Source organism: Jaculus jaculus, chromosome 5, assembly GCF_020740685.1.
Source record: "Jaculus jaculus isolate mJacJac1 chromosome 5, mJacJac1.mat.Y.cur, whole genome shotgun sequence".
NCBI classification, from domain to species: Eukaryota; Metazoa; Chordata; class Mammalia; order Rodentia; family Dipodidae; genus Jaculus; species Jaculus jaculus.
In genome coordinates this window covers 93,167,340-93,192,608 of record NC_059106.1, presented here as the reverse complement: position 1 = coordinate 93,192,608, position 25,269 = coordinate 93,167,340, and the positions used below count along the sequence as shown (strand labels likewise).

The following is a 25,269-nucleotide window of genomic DNA, read 5'->3' as shown; positions in this document are numbered from 1 at the left end:
ATATAGGGGAAAATGCATACAATTACATTTTGGCTTTCCATCTCTCAGTTTTCTCCACTGCTGGTCCAAGAGGAACTACATACACAACAGAAGCCCCATGAACACACATTCTAGTCAGAAGCGGTGGGTCTAGTTCCAGCCACTTTCTCCCTTAGCATGGCATCACTGCTCTTAAGTAAAGGGTGTATTTTTTTAAGAGGCACATGTCTATAAATCTTCTCATTCTGCCTCTCAAGGAACTTCAGAGTGGGGCATTTGGTTTCAGACATCTAGGTCAATAAGAACCTATAGGCCTAATTACTATTGATTCGTCATTGTCTCATTTACTGAGTACCTTTGCAAACAGTGAGATTCATTTAACCTTTACATACAGAGCACTCATGCACTAATGAGATCCCTGGGGGATGGGGCATATGCATAACCCTTTGACTCCTAACCTTGCAGCTGTGTGTTTATTCTTTGAATTCAGCCATTCCCATACATGTTTTTTCAATTATGCCTTACCATGTGTGCTATCTGAGTATATCATTCAAAATGAATGCACTTGGAAGACATTAAAATAACTAATGCACATCATTATTCACATAATTTTAACCTTGCATGATGCTGCTTTGGGTTCTGACTTTGTTTCATTTTGTATGTTTTATCAATTCCTCCTCAAATGGCAGTTTGCCCTCTTCTAAATAGGGAATCTGATAGTAATGGTAATTCCAACTGGATTGATTTTCCTTCTTCTCATGAACACCAGGCTCTTTCCTGTCTCAGAGAGAGAAGCTCTTGCTGTCTACCTCCCACTGGGGAAGATGAAGAAAATACAGTTTCAACAATCATAAAGTGACTTCACCACATACTAGCTAGGTGAGGAGGTACCCTATACCTTGTTGAGTTCAAGTCACTCTTTTGCAAAAGGAGCTAATACTCTCTGTATTATAGGCTGCTAGGATAATTAAATATAGAGCTACAAGTACTATAAAGTGATAGGCAATCAAGAAATAGTCCCATCTCCTTTGCCATTACAGGATTTTTCACAGACTTTATTGCTCATAATCTTAAATGCAGACAGTGCCCTGGAATCTGTGATCTCCCTCTCCATAACTCAATTCATCCCTCAGATCCAGAGGCTGTCCTGAAGTATGATGGCCATATTTTCAAGCCTAAAGTAAGAATAACTGGTATGACAAAACATATCTGTACCTTTTAAGGATTAAGAGAAAGCCTTAGAAAGGAAGTGTCCATGACACCAAGCTCTGGTCCTTTACTTCTTTCTCAATCTGACATAACACACATTTTGCTGTTTCTAGTATACTAAAACTCACTACACCCCTGCTACTCCACTAGACCATTCTCTGCATTTTTTACTGTTTCACCTCCTGTTTCTCTCTCTCTCTCTTGTTTTTTTTTTTTTTTTTTTTTCAAGGTAGGGTCTCACTCTAGTTCTGGCTGACCTGGAATTAACTCTGTATTCTCAGTGTGGCCTCAAACTCACAGCAGTCCTCCTACCTCTGCCTCCCTAGTGCTGGGATTAAAGGTGTACACCACCATGCCCATGCCCAGCCTGTTTCTCATTTTTAATCTTCATTTGGTTCTGGTAATTCTATTTTTCTTGGCTTTTCTATGCCTCTCCAGTTGGATTTCTTCCTCCACTTATCTTTTAAATATGCAAACTTTCCCAGAGATCTGCTTTGGCTCCTTCTTTATACTTCCCTTGATGTCACCATTTTTCTTTCATGGCTCCAAATATCATCTAGTGTTGAGGACTTTTCTATCTCCTGCCATTGCTCTCTTATGATTTCCATGTCAACCAACTACCCATCCATTGCCTCCTTTTGGATACCTGAAAACATTCAACTAGGAATGCCTAACACAGCATACATCATCTTTTCTGATACCCTCACTCTTCCTGCTTTGTTTCTTGGTTTAATCAAAGCCAATATCATTCCAGCAGCTGTCCAGATGTCCACTTGAGGGGAGGGCAGAGTGAGAACAGGCATGGTTTCTGACTTTCTCAACTCCGCAGTTTCACTTTTCACTAGGACTTGATTGTTTATCCTGGATATCCTAGTAACTAGCAGACATTCCCCCATGATTCCAATATAATCATGTTTATTTTTCTCCTCATTGAAAGTCCTATCCAGGTGTCACCTCAGCAAGAACTGCTACCACATTTGAAACAGCTCTCACCAATTAACCCCCAGCTTTGTTCTATATCTTCCTATTTACCTTTATTGTTATTTCCCTTCAGAATTTATGAATTTCAGACTACATGCTCATATGTATGTGTATAGTGTACATGATATAAATGTAATTATGCATGTGCTTATATGCATGTATATAAATAATTTCAATGAAAGGAAGGTTTATTTTTTTCTTTTCTTTGTTCCTTCTTCTATTATACATGCTTACAAGGTATTTGTTGGATCTGATCATGCAACTGGGCTTTAACTTTGGTTCTGCTGCAAACCTTGAACCTATCTCTTATATATTATGCCAACATTTTCTACTCAGATCTGCTCTTACCATAATGTCATTCTAAGACATTTTTGGTTAAGATTACATAAGAAAATGAAGACCAAGAAAAAAGCTGCCAAAGTTATAATCAATGGAGTGTGATCTCTGATGAAGAGATGAAATATCTAGATATTTGGCCCCATAAAAAAGAAACACTGATTTCCAGTTACCTATACATCTAGTTAGTTTACTAACTTATAAGTGAACAAGACATTGATCTTCATAGATGAGGCCTAAAAGGATTGTAAATCAAGAAGATAAAACACTCAGATAGTTTATCAACACTGTGTCCACAGTTTCAAATAGGATTTGCTGATACTAAGCTCTGAGATGGGATGATCTACAGTGATAATTTCAAATATCCCCAAGTCACAGCACAAGAGGCCCATGGATATTTTTTCCTTGCAAACAGCTCACTTCATTTTAGCAGCAGCCATGTCTATTTATTCTAAGATTAAAAGCATAAGATACCGAATGGATTGATATGATGCCATCAGATGCCCTTTTCTTTGTAAGAAACAGAAGAAAGCAGGTAGAAAATGTTAACTGAATTGGTATTTGAGCCAAGGCAAGAGAGCATTAAAAGGAGAAAGGAGTGATGGTGACTGCTAGGTGTGCCTGAGAACCAGAGAAGGCGCTCTGCAAACATGTGATTCAGCAAAGCACAGATCACTAATAACTTTAACGTTAAATGTTTCAGGGACTGAAGGTGACAAAATTCAAGTAGAGATGGCAAAGAGCAGAGGCTGAGAAAAAGAAACCAAGAGTATAGGAAAGCACTAGAGTGATTTAGTCCTAAATAAAGGGGGAAATGTAGAGAAGTAATGGGATGAGAGTATGGAGTTATGTGGATAGAAAGTTTGAGTTCAGTTCTGGCTCCATAGAAATTGGTGCTTCTGGAGTTCATCATGCTGTTGGTTTTTAGTGAGCATGCTAATTCATAAATTCTTTGTTATTTCCTATTTTTGAGGAAATCTACTGAGATACAGAAGTTATCTGATTGCAGATCTCAGCTACTCCTTAAGTTTGCATTGAACATTGAAGTTTTTGCATGTTGCCATTCCTATGATCTGTTTCCATTCTCATAACATCTGTAAGTAAATTAAGAAACCTATAGTGGATTTATGAAGGCTGGAATGAGTCATTGAGACATTCATGGCAGGACTAGCTAAAGAATCAAGATCTTTAGTTGCTAGTCCAGGGCTCCAGGAGAAGGTGGGCATCTGCTGCCTACCCTTGGAATCACCACTGAACTCATAGCCTATCAGTAATAATAGCAGTTGTTACCATCATCCTCATCATTCAATCTACCAAGTCTTGTCAAACATATCACCTCATTCAACTCAAAACAGCTCTCTAGATGTCTTCCAATCCCCAATCCTATCCCTCAGAGATGCACGATGTAGGTAGTATTTGAATCCTAGTTTGTGGATTCCAAATCCAGTGTTCTTGGGGAAAACTAACAGTTTATAAGTGTTGGATTCTTTAAAAAATGTGATGAGAGTTATGACCCCTCTTCACAGAAATCCAGGTGCAGGTATGTCATAAACTTGGAACACTATTGTTTTTTTTAAATTTTTCGAGGTAGGGTCTCACTGTAGATCAGTCTGACCTGGAATTCACTATGTAGTCTAAGGTTGGCCTTGAACTCACAGCAATCCTCCTACTTCTCCCTCCCAAGTACTAGGATTAAAGGGATGGATCACCACTCCTGGCTTTTGGAACACAATTTTAAATGTTCACTAATAATTTAAGGTTAGGCATCTCTGCTCTGGGTATGTCATGACTAATCCAACCAGTGCCAGGTGACGAGGGCACATGTCGTATGCCCTCTCTGTTGTGACGACCATTAGAGATTATCAGGGAAAGGCTGGAGGCTTTTCTAAACAGGTGTCAGGAGTCATCGTCCTTCTTTCTAACAGGAGAGTATGCGGGCCACATGCATTGCATTCTGCTCTGCACAGGGAGCCTCCCCATTGGAACCAAAGCTCTAAGGAGAATGAAAATGCCCAATATAAGTAACCTTAACATTAATTTCTATCACCACCACTGTTAATTACTATGTATTATCAATGACAGTTTGACACATCACTGTTTACTGGCCCACTATTCTAACTCAGAATTTCCTCAGCAGACATGAGGGGTTTTTACAATTTATGTCCCTTTACAATGAGGTGCTGAGTTACAAAGAGATTATCTAAATTGCCTAGGGCCACAGAGCTATTAAGAGACATAGGCAATTTGTCTCTAGTTTTGTTACATTAGCTGCTGGGTTAAGCTCACTTTCTTGCTATACACTTGTATGCATGAGGTTGCTGTTCCTGGTGTAAACACCTGACTTTTTAAAAAAATCTAACAATTAGGTGTTATGCTCATAGTTATTTATATTTTTAGTCTTTTTACTCTAATTCATTTTCTATTTACACAGAAGTTGAAAAACAGTAGAGAATTTTCCTTTCCCCATCAGCCTTAGATAGTAACATAGTGATACTGTTAACCAACATAACAACATCTGAAATTAGTTTGAGACAAGGCCTCACTCTGTATCCCAGAGTAGCCTGGAACTCACTGTTTAGCCAAGGCTTGCCTCAAACCCATAATGCTATTCCTGCCTCAGCTTCCTATGTGCTATGATTACAAATGTAACACCCAACTCCAAAATTTGAATTCTGACAGTTTCATCCAACGAATATTTAAGCCTTCCCCTTTTACTAGTTGTGATTAATCTGGCCCACCATATGTATCTCTTTGCTCAATTATTTGTGTGTGTGTGTATACACACACATATATATTGAGAGAGAGAGCCTATATATATATTTAATATATGTTTTATATAGAGAGGGAGAGAGAGAATTTTTAGAATGGCTAGCCTATACACAATATTAATAACAAAGATAAAAATTAGAAATATAATATTTATTCAGTTATTTCTATCTTTAGTTATTTAGCATACTGTCAAATTATTATTTCCCCACAATGCTTAGGTTAGTCCTCTTTGTTCATCATCTACTTTTAATATGGATATGGTATTCCTTTGTAATAACAGTGATCCTTTGTAGTAACAGTAGGCTATATTTTTCTATTTATATTTTGTGTTGTCCAGTCCATCATAGGCATACTTCCTGGTTGTACCATGTATGTATGTATGTATGTATGTACATATGTATGTATATATGTATAGATACATATGTACATACATATGGTCTATCTACCTTCCTTCTAATAGTTTTAAATGGGCATGAAACATCTTTATGGATTTAGGGTTGCAGTTATATAAAAAGGTCTATTCAGAGGTCATCCCTCCAATTATCCCTTTCCTAATTTCTTCCACCCTGTCTTACTTATCCTTTATAGGTAACAAATGTTGTTAGTTTCAAATTTAAAGATCTTGCATTTCTTTTGCACAAATGAGTATGTGGTAGTTTGAATATATGTCTCCCATAGTTCAGGTGTTTTGTAGAAACTTGTAACTTGGATCTCCAGCCACCTGCCTGAAGTGTCACTGGGGGCAGATTCTGGAATCCAACCCAAAGTTATGTTTTGGGGTGGAACTGATTCCCAAATATGTAAGAGAGCAGTTTGAACTCTGGTGATTGTCGGGGGTAGGGGAGGGGGTTCGGGTGGGTTCTGTCTGCTGCCAGTTTGTGCTTGCTGCTTTTTGGTATTGCTGGCTCCTGGTGGTGTCTCTCTTTCCTTAGATTTCTGAATGGGAGTCAGCTTCTTCTACCATTTGATGGGATTTCCCCTGGGTCTGTAAGCTTGAACTAAATTCCTTCTTCCATAAAACTGTGTTTGGGTAGATATTAAGCTTAGTAATGTAAAGCTGACTACCACAGAAATTTGGTACCAGAGAGTTGGGGTATAGCTGAGAATCTGATCATGTGGATTTTGGTCTTTGGGAATTTATGTGCTGGAGGAGTAGGTATGGATTTGGTACTTGGGATTGCAGAAGTCTCATAGTGTGGTAGACCAAATTTTATGGGCTATTCTGGTGAGAGTTTAAAAATGCTAAGTGCAGAGAACAGGAGAAGGAAAGATAGCAGAAAACTTTGTTGGAACTGGGGTATTGGCATAAGAGCTGGCTGTGTTCTTCTGCCCAAGTATAGAGAATTTGAGTAAGGTTGAATTTGAAAATAATGAAGTAATGTTTGTCAGATGATATAGAGCTTAAAGATATAAGATTTAAAGTTAAAAAAATTCAATGAAATTTAAAATTACTGAGACAGGTTTTAAGTTTCTGAAGCTGCTGTTATCAGGAAGATTATCACCATTAAGGTACTTACAGTGAAACAATGGAAGCATGCCTAAGGTGAAGTCTACCCAAGGAAGACTGAATGGTAGGAATGAAAATTCTTTTGAAAGATGATAGAAACAAAGAATTCTAAAGGCTGAAGGTCAAGATTTATTTCCTCCCTGGATTAGCAAAAAATGGCTATGTCCTTGCACACCTGGTTATTTGCTTTGGAACTATGAAAAATGCATGGAGCTCTGGAGGTCCCTGCTTGCGGACAGTTCATGCTTGCCGATTTTTGGTGTTGCTGGCTGCTGGTGGTTTCTCTCTCTACTTGAATATCTGAATGGGAGCAAGCTTCTTCTACTATTTAATGGACCTTCTCCTGGACCTGTAAGCTTGAAATACATCCTTCCCATAAAGCTACATTTGTTTGGATGTTCATACCAGCATTGTGGAACTGCCTACAACAGAGTAGGTATACATGTCTTTTCTGCATCAGCTTTACTTAATGCACTCCCAAAGCCACTCCATATGAGTCACTACTTGCACTTTTACAAATAGTGACACAGAGTTAATTACAAGATCATACACCAAGTGAGGAGTAAAGTTGGAATGTGCATCTGAGAAGTTATGGCTCCTTCACTTCAGGGATTCTCACCACACCCTCCGTGCATATTCTGAGGAGATATATGGGTTCTCTTACTTCTCTTTGATCATTCTAAAACCTAATATTGGTATGTTGAGGCAATCTGGATATTTATCTTAAGTACTATTGGACATTTTCATTTTCCATTGGATCTGAAAGTCATGCAACCAATCAAAATGAATTCCATCACACACTTACACAGGAAAACTTCTGGGGGAACAGTTGGAGGAGTTACCTTGCTGTGGCTTTGGCTTGCAGTTCAGCAAAGGCAGCATGACCCTGCACCATATGGTCTATCTACAAAACAAAAGAGGTGGGTCAATTTCATAGCTTCTCTATTTTTAAGTAGAAAATATTTACAAAAGTTCTTCTTTGTACAAGTCTTTAAAAGATAGAATCAAAGGATGTTAAAAATGTGAATTCAGCAAGAGAATCTTAGTTTTTTTGAAGATCTAGCTTTTAAGGTGCCAGTCCTTTGGGCTTATATCACAGAAGGTAACAAAGAAGAGTAGTAGCAGATGGACTCCCAAGGTGGATCTGGTGGGAGCAGGAAATACTATTTCTACCAAGGTGAATGAGGAAAAAAGGATGGCTCAGTTAAGTGGAGTGAGGGATAGGGTCTTGGCAATTAAAAGCCATCCCTAGGCAGCCACAAACTTCTGTGCTTTATCAAGGTCTAATGTCTAGCTGAGAGAAAGAATGACAGCATGCTCATCGAGTCCTGACTAAGAAAGAAAACAGTTGAGGTGACCCAGAGCTGTCAAGACATGCACCTCGCTTGACTGAAAAATTGTCAGGGAAAGCACAATAGCTCTCCAAGCACAGGAAAATTTGAAATTTGTAGATAACCATGTTTTTATCTGAAATACTACATCTGGGATTTAATTTCTAATCCCCTTGGTCGCTCTAAACACAACATATATTATATGCATGGCAACAGCAATGCTTCCCACTGTACTCCCCTTATTTAGAAAGACCATCCTTGTGCTTGAACCCTTACACTAATCTGTATACTTATGAACGTGGACTTGAGTCTACACGTCTAAAACGACCGTTTGGACAGAGCTATTTTCATTTAGTCTTGAGCAGTCTGTTATGGTCTCATCAAAGTTGGGTCTCTGAGTTTTTGTTTGTTTGTTTGTTTATTTATTTAGTTTTTCCCCCAGAAAGGCAGGGCTGTGCACAATGGAAGTAAGTTTACTCTACAGTCACAGAGGTTAGGCTTGGGGTCTGGCTCACATGCTTCTTACCAACATGACTTAGATGAAAATTGCTGGGCTGGTACCTTGGTAACCTCCTTTTCCAATCAGCTTCAGTTTTCTTTATAAATTTTAATATTTTATTTCATTTATTTGCAAGAAGAGCAAGACAGGCAGAAAAAAAGAGAGATAGAGAGACAATGGGTGTTCAAGAGCCTCAAGATTCTGCACACTCCAGATACATGTGCCACTTTGTGCATCTGGATTTATATGGGTACTGGGGAACTGAACCAGGGTTGGTAGGCTTACTGCTGACCCATCTCTCCAGTCTAGCTTAATTTTTCAATAGGACTGCTATGGAGAAAAGTATGTCTACTATAATGGTAACAGTAACATACATGATATTATATAATGTTTATTGACTCATTCATTCTTTCTAAATATCAAGTTAAATATTGTACAAGAATTATTTCATTTTCTACATACAGAGCTCCCATGGAAAACTTACTTTTCTCTACTGAAGAGATATAAAACTGGGCCTGAAAGATGAGGTAGTGAGTGATTTATGTAGGTCTCAAATTAGGATCTCTCTATATCTAAAGTCCTTGGTAGCAATATCACATTGTTTATTAACCATCCTTGTTGAATATAAGTTGCTTAATTTCATTGGAAGAATTTTATGGAAATGTTAAAAATTAATACCAAAGGTATTAGTCATTTCAATTAAAAAATTATGGAGGTACTTCCTGTACATTCAATTGTAGATCATTCTAATGAGGGATATTCTGGAGCCTCAGAGAAAACACAGCAGAGTGACAGTACTGGAATATTGGAATGAGCCTACAAAACCCTCAATAGATAAGTAAGTTATTACATTTAATTCTAATTTTTATGGGCAGCTCTTCAGGAGTTCAGAGAAAAGAGATGTGTGGGTATGGTTATTTAGTATTTGGTGCATACCAAATGTAGTAGGCATATTGCTTATTTTCTGAGAACAAAGGGAAAAATAATAAATACAATGTACACAAATACATAATAGGACAGAGATCAATCTTTGTAATTATCAAAGGGGCATAAGGATGGAAAGATAGATGGTTGTGAAGAGACAGAGGGTGGGCTAGCCCCACATATCATAATGCTCAATAAATAATTGTGGAGTGAACATGACATGAATGTGCTATAGTGATAAGCAACATATCAATATAGCAACATATACCTCTTCTTTGTGTTACTAACCCTGAGCTATATCTTTATAATGTACTGGTCTTTATATACCCTGGTTGTTTGGCAAGTGTATGTCACATTATAGAATACAGTGGCAGAAATCTGGATGCATAAGGATGGTGGGGGCAGACAGTGGGCCTTTAAAGTCAGATAAGAAAACTTTTATTGGATTGGAGAACATAAGAAGTTATTTTGATTTCGGAGCAAACTGAAGAAAACTGAAAAAAAAGTTAGTCTGGCAGAGTAGGAAGCATTGGGCAATCACAGGACACAACCAGCAGGAAAGTGGGTGTGGGGTATATGCAACATCACCCACACAAAAGCTAGTGGGGATCAGAGGGCAAGTCCAGCAGAAAGTGGGTAGAGAGTCACAGGGCTCACATTTTCCCTGTCCCCACCCCTGCTCTGCTGTAGCATTGATCACATACTTTTATCATCATCAGTTGATGTGTCTGTCTCACTCACTCTCTAATATCTTTAAAGCAAGACTACTCACCAGTGCCTAGAACAATGGTTTGAATAATTAAGACTTTTGCAGAAAATATAACAAGTTTAGTGATTCGCCAGTTATAGAACCTAAGAGAAGCAGAGGTTGTAAATTTGGACTTTGGATCTTAAAAAGAGATATGGTTTTATTTCATTGTCTATATTTTGGCTGCTTTAATATCTGGGGCCCTGCTGACACTGGGAAGAGTGCACCAGGGGATAACAATTCCAGAATAGTAAATAACTAGTTTGGAAGCATGCCTTATTTCACATGCACTAACTAATAAACCACCTTATTCCTCTGTTGGTTTTTCACATTCAAGGCCACTCTCCAGCACTAACTATCCCAGGGCCAGAAACCAAACACCAAAGAACAGCCCCATTGCCTTCATAGCCCTATAAAGTTATGCAAGGTAACCAAGACCAAGCCTGCTAATCTATCCTGCCCATTCCTTCCTATGAAAACCAGTATAAAGCCTCCTGCCCATGTTTTATCCCATTCTCCCAGTCTCCTGAAGAACGGTGCCCATGTTCTTCTTCACTTCCCCAGCCTCCTGACCAACTCTAGCTCTTACGCCCTCAAGAGTCTCTGCACACAAGGAACGGTAACTAACTAGCTTTGCTGTGGCAAGTGTTTTGGGATCTGTTTGCCTCACTATACCTATGAAAGCATGTATTTTAAAACAAAGACGGGGCATGATTTACAAGTAGAAACCTGGTTCAGTCTGTACTTACTATTATGCAAACTTACTCTGTCAGAGTCTGTGTAAGAGAGGGATGATAATTGATAAGATTGCAAGAAAGGCTGTACACAGTGCTTCTTAAACAGAAGGCTTTCACCTCACATTATCTGTTATGAACAAGAATGGGATAATACCAAGAAAGTAAACAAGGTTGGGATCCTACAGGGTCAGCAGCTTTTGCTTCTGCAGCATCTCATGGTGAATGCAGAAATCATAACTGGGTAGTGCAAGAGGACATCTGGTCCACAGATGGGTTTTATTTGATTTGGGATACATAATATATGTGTGTATGTGGGAGAGAGACAAAGAGACAGAGAGACACAGAGAGATTGGTATGGGTACAATGTGCCCAGATGTGCATGCACATGGGTACATATAGAAGCCAGAAGTTGATGTCGAGTGTCTTTTTTGATCACTCTTCTTTTTATTTACTGAGTAAGGATCTTTCACTTGAGCCCAGAGATCAATGGTTCAGTTAGTTTAGCTAGACAGCTTTCTGCCAGGAATCCTCTGTCTCTTGCTTCTGAAAGATGGGATGTCAGGCAGCCATCATAACCACTAGGCTTTTGCAAGGGTCCTGGGGGTCCAAATATAGGTCCTCATGCTTGCATAGCACATGCTTTATTGATGATATCGTACCGTCTCCCTTGCTCTGGGATATATAGTGTTGTAAAGGGCTGGAGAGATGGCTTAGTGGTTAAGCGCTTGCCTGTGAAGCCTAAGGACCCCGGTTTGAGGCTCGGTTCCCCAGGTCCCACGTTAGCCAGCTGCACAAGGGGGCACACACGTCTGGAGTTCATTTGCAGAGGCTGGAAGCCCTGGCGCGCCCATTCTCTCTCTCTCCCTCTATCTGTCTTTCTCTCTGTGTCTGTCGCTCTCAAATAAATAATAAAAAGAAGAAATAATGTTGTAAAAATTGAGGCAATATTTTTAAATTGAGAGATTTCCTGAAAGACTAAATTCTGTTTTTTTTTTTTTTTTTTTTTTTTTTTTTTTGTGGAAAACTGATATAGTAGCTTCCCATTTTTCTACCTGGCCAGAGTTGACTGTGCAGTGTGAGGGTGACTCCTTTACATAGACTTGCCTTCTCTGTTCCCTGCCATTTTCCTGACAGAAAACACCAGATCCCAGGGATTCACTGACGGCACTAGCAATTTACTTATCTTACAGACAACTCTATCAAAGGAATGGAGCCCAACAGTACTGAGAGAAACAGAACATTCCCTGTGGTATCAGAACTATTCCTTTGTCTGTCAGTTTACTCATTTACACATTCTTCTGGCTCCATTAGACATTTCAGTTTTGACCCTTGACATAGCAGAGGGCATGGCATACAGATAAGAAATCCAGAGACCTGAGTAGGGCTGATTTAAGCTCTTAATAAGGTCAAGATCATCTCAGATTCTTTCTCTAAAGTGCTCAACAACTTATGACAAATAGCCAAACATGTGTACATGATAAAGACTGCACGGCTTGAGATAGTAAACACTGTTGGTCAAGAATCCACATGCAAAGACCCCTGCACCCCAGATGCAAACCTAGCTTTGCGTTCTGTGTTCATTTTGTCACGGCAAAATTGTCTTGTTGCATGATAACTTTCTTTCCCATTAAACCCAGGTTTATGTATGAGTACTGAGGATGTGTTTTACTTTCTCCTGCTGGCAGAGTAAAAAAATCATTAGACCAAAATCAAAAATGCTCATCATTTTCACAGTTGTTTCCTTCTAGCTTGTATTAACCTATAATTATTCTTTCAGTTTTCCTTTTTGAACCCAAGGACTTTTGCAGGCTAGGCAAGTGCTGTACCACTGAGCTACATCCCCAAACCTTAGTGCTTTTGAAATAGGATCTTATTATGCATCCCAGCCTGGCATGGGTTTCATGATCCTCGTATCTCAGCTTCCTGACAGCTGTGCATACAGGCATGTATGACTGCTCTACTTTTATTATACTTTTATTGTAAGGCATTGTTTTAAGAACGTTTTATATTACAACTGAACCCCAGGACTATAGTCCTGAGCAGTTCCCTACAGGTGACATGCACTCCGGGAAGACAATATGAACTATACCTTGTCTTTCACAATTTTAATATGTACATTATATAGAATAATTTTAGTAACAAGTACTTAAATTCTGATTTAATTCACGGGTACTTCATTCAGTTTCATTTATTACCAACGTTTTTAGCTTTGCATAGTGTTAGTTTGTTAATCAGTCATTTCTAAAACTAGCTTATGAATATTTGGCTACATTGTACTAGATATCATCCTAAAAACAAGACAAATGGATAACTAAGATGTGGTATATCTACATGATGGAATTCTATACAGCAGTAAGAAAAAATGACACAATGGAAGTTGAGGAAAAATGGTTGAACCTGGAATAGATCATTCTCAGTGAATTTACCCAATCACAGAAAGAAAATTGCCACATAGTCTCACTCACTATACCACCTAACCTGAATCTACCCAAGATGCCTTACATACCCAGCAAGCATCTCGAGGACTAGACAATAGGATGGGTGGGTAGGGAGGGGAGGGCAAGGAAGTGGGTAGGAAACACAAATCTAGACTCAAACAGCAATGGTACCATAAAATTCTACATCCTAAAAGGCAGACCAAATGGCTGAACCTTCATCAGGTCCTTAGAGGGAACACCTGAGCCAAAAGACAATGGAGAGGGTATGATGAAGACTGATGTTAATCTTCTACAACTTCTCTCTCTCCCTCTCTCTCTCTCTTCTCTTTAACTCTTGTATATTAGTTATCTTTTGCTTCCTTTTCTTAGTGGGCACTGACCTATAACTCCTAGTACCAGCATGTGGCTATCATTCACAATGAGCTTTTGATCAGAGAAACCTACAAGGTTTCCTAAAAGAAAGACAGATTTCTGTCAAGAGTACTTGATGACCCACAAAAGGTTAGTGGTAAGACCCTACTGCTGAAGACACCATATGCAGTTGACACGTAAAATGGAATGACATGGCTGGAAGCTGGAAGAGAATTAGTCCTCAGACAGTCAGCACATCTAGTGCCAGAAGGTGCTACATGGACGACTGAGGGAAAATGACCAATATCTACTAGCAACTCATGGTCTAACCTACTTAGCAGCAAATAACCTGTCATGATGCTCACACAAATACAATAGTGGTGCACAGCCATGATGGGAAACCAACTGCTCTTGGTTTGGCTAACTGATCCCTTCAGTGGTACAGGACCCATAGCTGGATCTGGGAAACAAGTCAGAACCATATTCAAACATGAGCCTGCTCTCCATTATCATGCTACCACCAATTGTGGGCTACAAAAGGGCCTATACCTATTAAATTCTCTATATATGTTGGGTGCTAACTTTACTCTCTGTTGAAGATTCTGCTTCTCTTTTTCAGATAGACATAGATCCTAAGGAGAGAGCCACCCCATCATACCTCAAAAGGGCCCCGACTGAAACTAAGCACAATTGGTGAAACAAGCAAGGGTGCTGTTTACTTGGTGAACCAGGTACCAACACAAGGGTGAAGGAGATCAAAACAGAGGAAAATCAGCTCTTACCAAATCAGATGTCCAGAGACTCAAAGGCCCCCAACACCTCATCACTGAAGCAGACCAAAAATGAACCCAACATGGCTCAGGGAAATTTTGCAGAAGAGAGGGTGGAAAGAATGTCAGAGCCACACGTTGGGTCATGATAGCAGAGACATTTATCCTACCCATAACTATGGGCTATTTCCACAATGCATGACCCATATACCTCAACAAGGAGGGGCCAGGGGGAGGGAGTAGCACATGGGTGAGCCTAATAATGGTACCAAATTGACTAGTCGCTAAGCACAAAAATAATTAATAAAAAAAACAAGACACAGAGATAAACAAAAATAATTTTGTCTTAAAATGTGAGAATGGATATGATAAAATTTAAATAGGTGTAGACTAGCCTATTGACTCTACAAATGTTAACTGACCATTTCTTCCATTCCTGACACACTAAGCAAGCAAAGGGGCTTTAGTGGCAATTTAGACTTAATTTTGGTTCCCACACACTATGCCACTAGAAGTCAACAAGTGAATGTAATTATAATGAATATAGACATAATTTGAGATAGTAATGAGTAGTCCAAAGGAAATGCATGGTTTCCTGGAGTAAGACACTGATTTTAGAGAGAGAGAGTCAGGGAAGAGCTCACTGAGGATGAAATCTGAGCAACACCGTGAGCACAAACGGCTGCTAGCAGCAAAACAACAACAACTTGTTGCAAAGAGAACGACAAGTGCAAGACTGTAGAAGGAAAGCATTTCACGTGTCCTGGTTATTCACAGGCTGCAGCGAGTATGGCAGGAATAAATGAGGCGGAAAGCTGTGACATGAACAGAGAGAAAGGGAGAGGGGCATATCAAGTGGGCTATTGTCAAAGTTTTAGATTTCATTCTGAGGACAATGGAAAAACACAGACGAATTTAAGTCAGAGAAATAAAGAAGCCAAGCCTTCTTTTAAAAGCATTCAGGGACTCCACTTCTGATTACAGCTAAAAAATACTTTCTATCATATCAGTTCTCTCATACTCAGCAATTACAAATGCTGATCAAAGTATAGAAAAAATAATTCTCTACAAATATTGATAGCGATTAAAAACATAAACTGTACAGAACTAAATATGTGGAAAGAAAATATAATTTGCATGTATCTGGTACTTTTACGTATTTTGCTTAAAGTCCATCCATAATCATTGCCATGCAGAATGGCTGCCATCCACAGAAAGTATGCAGGCTTCCTGGGAAAGAAGCAAGGTATCAGACCTCAAGGAAGCAAAAGAATCTATGTCTATCTTGTCCCAGGTCTCTCTCTAGTGAAACTACATGCACAGAATTTCCCACATAAGTGTATGCAATCCAACTTTACTGGTTGATGGTACAAAACTAACTGAATAGGTTAGGGCTAACAGTACCTATGACTCTTGATAAAAATACAGTGAATATTGTAAAATTTTTTAGCAATGGCAAAAAATGATCACTTTTTAAATTAAAATTTGGGCTCATGACATAGGTATAACCTTTATTCTTAAAAACATTATATATATAAAATACTAAATATATATATAATGTGATATATAAAAATATATATCATAAGATTAAGTGAAGATAGCTTACATCTATAACAACAGGGCAAACCTTGATCCAAATACTAGAGGAAGATAGTTCTAGCCATGCAGATATCTAATTTGCATAAAAACTCTCTGAAAATCTATTAATAAAGAAGCTCATGCACATGCATCCTATATACAGAAGAAATTTTATCCTTGTTACAAAAGCATTCACACAGCAATTGTTAGCTCCAGGCCTGCTGAGGGCGCTGTCCCATGACAGAAGGGTACAGAGGCTGTAGCTCAGCAGCATGTGTCTGAATATTGAATTTGAAAGGTGTTATAAACACAGGTTAAGAAGAGTGGCCATCACTTCTGCTGTCTTTTATGCATACAACAATGCTTCTCAGCTTTTCTAGCACAAATATTTATTTCATGTTGCTGGCATTCCCTACCAGAGGATGGTCTCTAGACCAGGGATGGATGAGGTCTGATTCATCTCATTTACTGCTTTAGCATGGCATGAGGCATCCTATGGACCCAATCCATTCATCTATGTTTCCACTCTCTTTGAAACAGAACTTGAGGCTAATGAATATAAAATACAGCAAGAAATGGAAACAAGTGGCTGCTTACCTCCCTATCCAGCTTTGGATAAGATCACCTTGAATTTGGCTGAAAATTCACAACAGTTGATAAGAGATTCATACCATGAACAGATATTTTCACCTTAACACAGCAAATGTGAGATTCACTAATTGAGCCCACATCTCTGTCCCCTTGCATCCAGTTCCTCAGGAACTCTATCAGCCTTCTGACCTCAGTTCCTACTCTCAAGTGCCACTGTGCTCCATCAAGCCCTCAAGGACTTTTGTCTGGGAATTGACATGTAAAGTGGTCACCCTTACTTTGGCCAGGTAGACTTAGGCAACCTTCCTCTCTTTGCCAGGGCTCATGAGATCTGAACATGCTCCTGTGCTCTTTCAGACTTTTTCTTTTTAAGATTTTATTTTTATTTATTTGTTAGAGACAGAGAGGAGAGAGAGAGAGTAAGTGAGAATGGACGCACCAGAGCCTCCACCCACTGCAAACAAACTCCAGACACATGTGCCTCCTTGTGCATCTGGCTAACATGGGATCTGGAGAGTCAAACTGGGGTCCTTAGGCTTTGCAGGCATGCACTGTAACTGCTAAGCCATCTCTCTAGAACCTCCAAGTGTTCTTTAAACCTTGTGCTGGTTGCTTTGGCCTACAAGGTGAGGTCAAAATCCTGAGCATATTTTACAGGGCTTTCTTAGGACATTGGCCCTGTGTTACTTTTATTACACTTTTATTGTAAGGCATTCTTTTTAAGAATATTTCATATTACAACTGAACCCCAGAACTATCTTCAATCTCTCAAATATACATATTATTTTCATAATTACATCTTGTCTTGTAAATTCTGCTACCCTTAAGACCCATTCTCTACCTCCCCTTCTTGTATCTTCTATAGTTCTGTATAAACATCTTCTCCATACAAAGCACTTCCTAACCTAATGTAGAGCCTGTTGGCAGTAGTCATCTAATTTTATGGGTTTTCTGTCTCCCCTCTTAGACAGTGCTAACAATTTACCAAATTTCTGTTACCTTCTATGGACCAGGAACCAAGCTAAATACAGAGTATCATGGTATGGCCCTAGTGTTCTACAGCAGCTAATTAGTAGACCAGTGGGAATAATAGATTGTGATAATGGAATTGTCTTAATAACCAGGTGAAATCATTAAGGTGGTAACTCTTCAAGCTGGGAAGGAATCAAACACAAATCATCAGAGGACTAGAATAATCTGAGCTACAGAGAAGCTGTGAGTAAGAAAAGCTCTTTACAATTTAACCTAAGTGGCAGGTACATTTGTGGGACTGGAGGGATATTCCATGAAGGGTGTAATGTGCCAGAGAATTAAGTGAACTTGTTTACTGAATAGACTCTAGAATTATAGGGAGTAACTTAGCAGCCTTGGCAGAGAGGTAACATTTAAATTTGTAGAGCTATCACTCTGGTTGCCTCAGGAAAACTGGATGGGCATGGGGAAAGATCAGTTGAAAAAAGAGGTCAATTACCACTGCCTGGGTGGGGGGCAATATTTATTCTTACAGCTAACACACACTGCATACCCACTGAGGTTAGGCTCTTGATTTGAGTGAACACGCATTCTGACTTCTGAAAATGTCCCAGCTACTGGCTGTATAGGTAAAATGTTAAGAAGCCCTTGGAAGAAGCGTCAACTTACCAATTTCCCAGTAACACTCTGACCACCTTCATTCAGCCAGAAGCCAGGTACCATGGCTGAGAAATATGGCCCCCAGACACCTGGTACAAAAACTGGATCTTTGCTGATCTGAAAAGAAAGGAAAAAGGGGACAAAGTGTGAAAACACTGACCCTTAAGGACAGAGGAAGCTTCAGTCTCCCTCTTCCTGATGTTCCTCTGACTGGGGAAGTCAGCTTCTTGCTGAGATCTTCCATGGTGGGCCTGTCGCTTTCTGCTAAGGATGGCCATGACTCTGCCATGTTAGCTTTGCTGACACATTCATCTGGATGTCAAGGAGCAACAGCAACCATTGAGGAAAGACACCAACAAGTCACTTCTATGCCAGTTCCCTCCCTTGGAAGAAATTACAAAATTAGCTTATATTTTCTCCCCTTTTGTGTCTATATAGGATCTAGTTTATATCAGTATCAGTAGGTCAACTACTCATAAACAAGTCACCCAACTGAAAATATCTCCATTTCCCCAATATGCATTAATCACAAAAATGTAAATTTTCTTGCCAGCATGACTTAATAAAATTAAATGTTAACTGGTCAGCATGACTCAATGTAGTGAAACTGGCTAATGAAAGACAATAACTAGTTAGGTTTTGCTTTGAAAGAAGACTAGAGTATATTCTATGAAGGAAAGATCAAAGTGTCCACTTCCTCCTTCATGCTTTATAAATTAGGAAGTAGCTACTCAGTGTGACCTTTCTGCCTATTGGTTGAACTCTTGCTGGTTATAATCTGTGTTTTCTTAATGACAATAATTTTGTTCTTTTTAAAGATTTTTTATAATTTTGTTGTGAAATAGGAAGTGGTATGGAAGTAGTTTTTTAGAGAAAGGAACCCAAGCTTAGGTTGAAAGACTAGAGTTGGCTAGGTAAAGAGGAAGAAGTCACTGTGAACAGAGCCCCATGGGTTAGCTGAAGTGCATGATGCTGCAATGCTGTTTGCAGCAGGCCATGGTGGACCTTTAAGTCTCCAAGAAAAGTAGTAACAGGCCAAGTATTTGTACATCTGCAATGACGAATGCTTCTCCTCATCCAGTAGGCATGGGTACTAAGGTTATATTCATGTTCCTGAGAAGGAGGGTGAGGAGGTGAATTAGGTATATAAGGTTTACTCTACCAGGTCTCAAGACACAGAATCTATCCATTTATTTACCTAACAAATATTTATTCAGTGGGGGTACTATGCTAGGCCCTTGAGATAGAAGGGAACTGAACTGCCATAATTTCTGGCCTCGTGGACATTAGTCTAGCATTTTACATGGAGCCAGACCCTCTGTAATTGCCTTGAAGCCACTATTCTGGATCCTTTTCACCCAACTAGTGATTTTTCAGATCAGTAAGATTTCTGACGTCTAAATAGAAAGGGACTTAGAGAAGGTGAGGAAACTATCTTACTGTCTCACACTGTCAGCTTTACATTTTGTCAAATAGGAAAATGCAGGAAGAAAGGAAGGGGGATATTTAACACCTAAAGCTGGAAGGGCAGTTTAAAGGGAAGGGCAAGCTCCTACAAGGACAGAGTTCAGTTTACAGGGACAGTTTCATCTTGCACTGGCTGCACAGATGCTTCCTAAGTTCCCACTGGATCCTAGTATGCACTGGAGGAGAGTGGTGAGAGCAGAGCAGAGTCCTTGACCTCATGGAGCATGCCACTCTGAGTGGGACACAGCCAGGGTGGCCAATCACTCAGGTGTGGCCAGGACTCAGCTAAACAGCTTTAGAGATGAAAGACCCAAGTCTTGAAAACCCCAGAGTCCCAAGGGTCTGCTGGGCCAACTGGCCACCCTAATACAGGCATTAATCAAATCCTCACACAGGTGTGCAATCAAAAACTGATGAGTCAGTGAAGGAAGCTCACAGGTATTCTGAGGGCCCAGAAGTGAGGGACTCCATGACCAAGGAAAGCCTCACTAAAAAGAAGTCACATATAAATTAAGATAAAATCACCAAAATTTTTCTCTCGTGGGTTTGTTGGATTATCTTTGCGTTGGTGTTTTTGAGAGATATTGAGAGTATTCCAGCCACAGCAAGCACATACTAAGTGGTATGCATTTTTGCCATCCTGCCCTTGCCCAGGGAAAACTTGATCCCATGCCAGCCATAGTAATTCCTGTTTGGAACTCATCTGTAGAGCTCCTTTGCTGTGAACAAAGTCCATACTCATAACCACTCAGGACCCAAGACCTAAACATCTAAGTAGATACCCATGAAGTGCAAGTCATCTCTTTTTATGTCTTAGAGGTTAGAGACCCAGAGAGACTGATTTAGTGTCCCTTGTTACAAAGTTGATAAAGGACCGAGGCTCAGTGTGAACTGACACAGATGAGGGCCTCAAGTTTCTGGTTATGATTTTATGATTGTAGTCCCCCTTCCAGAATGCTCGGGAAGAATATGTTACACTCTACCTCATAACCCTGCAATTTGAGGATGCTACGGTGTCCGTTGCTATAAGATCTCACTGTTAGACAGTGACTCTGAGGCTCACAGGTTCTGTCTGGGGACTGTTTAGAGCTGACTCATTTGTGTTCCCACACTGGGGATGACATACGCTTCTCATCAAACGCTCTCAGCAAGTAAAAAAACAGAGAGTACTTCCATCTCTCCTAACCCTGTGCTCTTGGAGGAACAAGCAGTTTGTTTTGAGGGGAGAAAGAGAACGCACATTTGTATATTTATGTGTTCTTTAATCCTTTGCACTAAACCTAAATATTTGAATATTTTTGTGAAAGCTTCTTCCATGCTTATAGCAATCTTGGACTGGAGGTTACTCCGTGACCTAAATGGAGGGCAGTCAGTGAACCACATTGCTGCCCCTACAGACTGCTGGCTTCCCAGTACTAATGGTGCTGCTGGCAAGAGGAGTGGTAAATCAGACTGACTCAGGATTTAGAGCAGGTCTCATTCTAAACATATTACTTGTATTAATCCTAATTATCCCTTTTTTTGGGCAGATGTGTAAACATGAGGCAGAGAGAGTTAAATAACATGTGTCCAAAAGTATGAAAACACTCTCCACACATACTCTACAGTTCTCTACTTGCTTCTGACACATTAAGATCTTGACTTTAGGTTTCCTTTGCTTCTTTGAGGCCTTTATATGTGCTTGAAGGGTATTAAACAAGAACCCTCAAAGCTAAGAGATTCACTCAAATAAAATAATATTCCTTGGAATTAACTAAAAGAAACAGAAAGAGAGAGCTGTGGGAGAGAGAGAGAGAGAGAGAGAGAGAGAGAGAGAGACAGACAGACAGACAGACAGACGGGGGGGGGGGAGGGAGCGAGCAAGAGCAAGAGCAAGAGCAAGCAAGCGCATGACTGAGACTCAGTATTTAGTTCAGGTTGGCCAGGCCTGGAACATGCTATTTCGTCCAGGCTAGACTCAGATATTCAGGATCTTCCTCCATGTCCCAAATGCTGAGATAATAAGCATGGCTCATTAGATAATCTAGACAATCCTTATTTACAAAATACTTTCAACAATTTTTCCCTAATATAATTGTGAACAGTAGAAGATAGACACATCTTGATTACATTTCTTATTCTGCCACTTACTAGACAGATGATCTTCCTCAAGCTAGGCTTTCTGACCCTTAGGTCCCTCAATTCTAAAATGGGGAGACTGATATTAATCTCTACAAATCTTGCAGGACTTTTGGAAGATTAAACAGAATGTCACATACAAACACTTCATCCTATGTTAACAATCAAATACTATCAAATAAACATTAGCACTCCTTGAATTGAAGCCTGTGTACTAGAACAGCTGTGAGGGTGGCTGAAGACACTACAAAGGTAATTGTTAAGACATGGATAACTTGACTTTTTGTACTTAGAATTCTTTTTTTAAAACTTTTTTTCTCTCTTTGGTGGTTTTTTTTTTGTTGTTGTTGTTTATTTTTATTTATTTATTTGAGAGCCATAGAGAGAGAGAGAGAGAGAGAGAGAGAGAGAGAGAGAAAAGAGTGAAAGAATGGGCATGCCAGGGCCTCCAGCCACTGCAAATGAACTCAGACGAATGCGCCCCTTGTGCATCTGGCTAAAGTGGGTCCTGGGGAATCGAGCATCAAACCAGGGACCTTAGGCTTCATAAGCAAGCGCTTAACTTCTAAGACATCTCTCCAGACCTCTACTCAGTATTCTTAATAATTATTCTTAATTATTAAGTATTCTTAATAATTACACAGAAAATGGAATGGAAGTAGAGTTTAGTATATCTCCAGTTACTAAACCTAGAATTATTGCTTATTATGGAACATGATCCAAAAAGAATCAAATAAACTGGGCATGGTGGCACTTGCCTTTCATCTGTGTACTCAGGAGGCTGAGGTGGGAGGATGGCTATAAGTTCAAAGTCAGCTTGAGACTACTTCCAGGTCAGCATGGGCTAGAGCAAGACCCTACCTTGAAAAACAAACAAAAGTATCAAATGATCTTAAAGAATTCACTTTGTAGTCTCAGTATGGCCTTGAACTCATGGTGACCCTCCTACCTCTGCCTCCCAAGTGCTAGGATTAAAAGCATGCACTACCACACCCAGTCTCATTTTAGTATTACTATTTAAATTGTGGTTATACGTTTGATATATCCCTTAAATGTGTTATAGAAATAATAAAAATCACAACAAAACATTTGGCTCAGGCTGGAGATATGGCTTAGATATTAAGGTGCTTGCTAGCTAAGCCAAAGGACCCAGGTTCAGTTCCCCAGTATCCACATAAAAGTGTATGGACAAGGTGGCACATGCATCATTAGTTCATTTGCAGTGGCTAGAAGCTCTTGAGCACCTATTCTCTTTCTCTTAATCTCTCTCTCTCTAAAATAAGAACATAAATAAAATATTTTCAAAATTGTCTATTTTTATATATCAGACCTGGAGATAAACAGTAAGGCTGGAAAACTAATAAGCAAACAAATAACAAGGAGGAAAGTTGGAGGAGCCTAAAGGAAGGAGTGGTTAAAGCCCAGGAGAAAAGGTACACTCTTTGAGGTGGCCCCTTTGAGACTGAGGGAGGAGAAAGCGGTGGTTTAGAGAGCTTTGGCAGGCGGGTGGGGCTGTGCATGGTGACACATGCACAGCTTGACTTCAAGAGAGCTTAGCTTAAACTCTGCTTGACTTTTAAGTAAGAGATCATGTATTTTAAAAGTTATGATCTTACTATTTGTCAACATTTTAAGTTTGAAAAAGCTGAAGAAGCCAGGTATGGTGGCTCATGCTTATAATCCCAGCACTTGGGAGGCTGAGGTAGGAGAACCACTGTGAGTTCAAAGCCAGTAAGCTTCAGCATATTAGCCAGAGCTAGAGTGAGACCCTGCCTCAAAACAAAACAAAACAAAACAAAACAAAACAAAACAAAACAAAACAAAACATCTGTGCATGTGAAAAGGCATCAGTGAGACGGCCCTCTATGTTAAATGTAATAATAAAATAATTTACTTTTATTTATTTATTTTTGGTGTGTGGGAGAGGTTAGTATGTGGTGTGTGTGTGTGTGTGTGTGTGTGTATGTGTGTGTGTATGAGAGAGAGGCATATGTATGCACAAATATGTGTTTAAACATGTGTACATGTGTGTGTAAATCATGGGAGGGCATGAGGTGTCCTTCTCTATTGCTCTTGGGCCTTATTTCTTTAAGACAGAGTTTTTCAATGAACCTGGAACTCATCATTTTTCAGCTCAACTGTCTGACCAGCAAGTTGCAGTGATCCTTCTATCTCTTGCCCTCTCAAGGCTGGGTTACAGGCATTCATGGCTATGCCCAACTTTTCATGTGGGTGCCAGGGGAGGGGAGAGGAGGGATTGAGCTCAGGCCCTCATGGTTGTGCAACAAGTGCTCATACCCACTGAGCAATGTCCTCAGCCCCTAAAATAGGAACTTCTACAAGTTGTACTTTTTCACTGCTACAAACTCTTTTACGGTTTTTACTACATTGTCACATTTAATAGTCATGACAACTCAATGAGATACATAATCCTTATAATATACCTAACCCTATCAACATAGAAATCTAAGGCATAGTAGGTCAAACAGCTAGAAATAAGAGAAATAACTTCAGCATCCACCTTAAAAATCTACCAGTGAATTTCCTCTTCTAGACATTAGTCACCTTTTCTTCTTTAAAATAAGTAGCTTGGGGCTGGAGAGATGGCTTAATGGTTAAGGCGCTTTCCTGAGAAGCCTAAGAAATCATGTTCAAATCTCCAGATCCCACTTAGCCATATGCACAGTGGCACAAGCATGCAATGTTGCATATGTGCCACAAGGTGGTGCACACATCTGGAATTCATTTGCAGCAGGCTGAAGACCCTGGTGTGTTCATTCTCTCTCTCATACATAAATAAATAAAACAAAATAAGTAGATTGGATCATATGATCTCTTGTGTTTTAGGTTTTTCTGAGATTCCATGAAGTGGAGTCATTCCATCTCATCTGGTCACCCAGTCCAGTGAGATATTTCAACACAGAATGTGTCCTCACATGCCTGAGCTTTATGAAATTGTGTTGATGTATCTTTTGGGCTTTCTTCAAGTATTCACTTTTCTATCACCTTGCTATTCTGTCCAAGATTACTGGCAGAATTTCTTTTTCTGTTTATTTTTAAACTTTCAACCTCATAGGCTGTATTAATGGTTACTATCTATAACATATTACATAAGTAAATATTCAATAAATATTTACTGAATAAATGTTGAGTTTGGTCTACTATTTTCAATATGAAAGAGACAGAGAAGTGGGCTTCAGAGCTTATTGCGATGGAGCCCCTTCCTCTAGAAGCTTATAGTCTAGTGGGCATTAAAGGTACAGGATAGGCAAGGGGAGGGGCACTCAGGTATCGAGTGACTTGT

The 25,269-nt window shown here is 39.5% G+C and overlaps 1 protein-coding gene across 9 annotated transcripts in view; it reads right to left on the bottom strand.

Annotated features, from left to right (window-relative positions):
• Nucleotides 1-25,269, bottom strand: part of Fggy (FGGY carbohydrate kinase domain containing) — a 492,311-nt gene that overhangs the window by 108,738 nt on the left and 358,304 nt on the right. For 8 of the 9 annotated variants that reach the window (XM_045151276.1, XM_045151274.1, XM_045151282.1 and 5 more), the window contains 2 exons: nucleotides 18,390-18,497; nucleotides 7,624-7,685 (listed from right to left, as the gene is read on the bottom strand). In XM_045151276.1, coding sequence (XP_045007211.1) covers nucleotides 7,624-7,685; nucleotides 18,390-18,497 — 170 coding nt within the window. The remainder of the gene's footprint in view (nucleotides 1-7,623; nucleotides 7,686-18,389; nucleotides 18,498-25,269) is intronic. The other variant, XM_045151283.1, reaches the window with a different exon arrangement.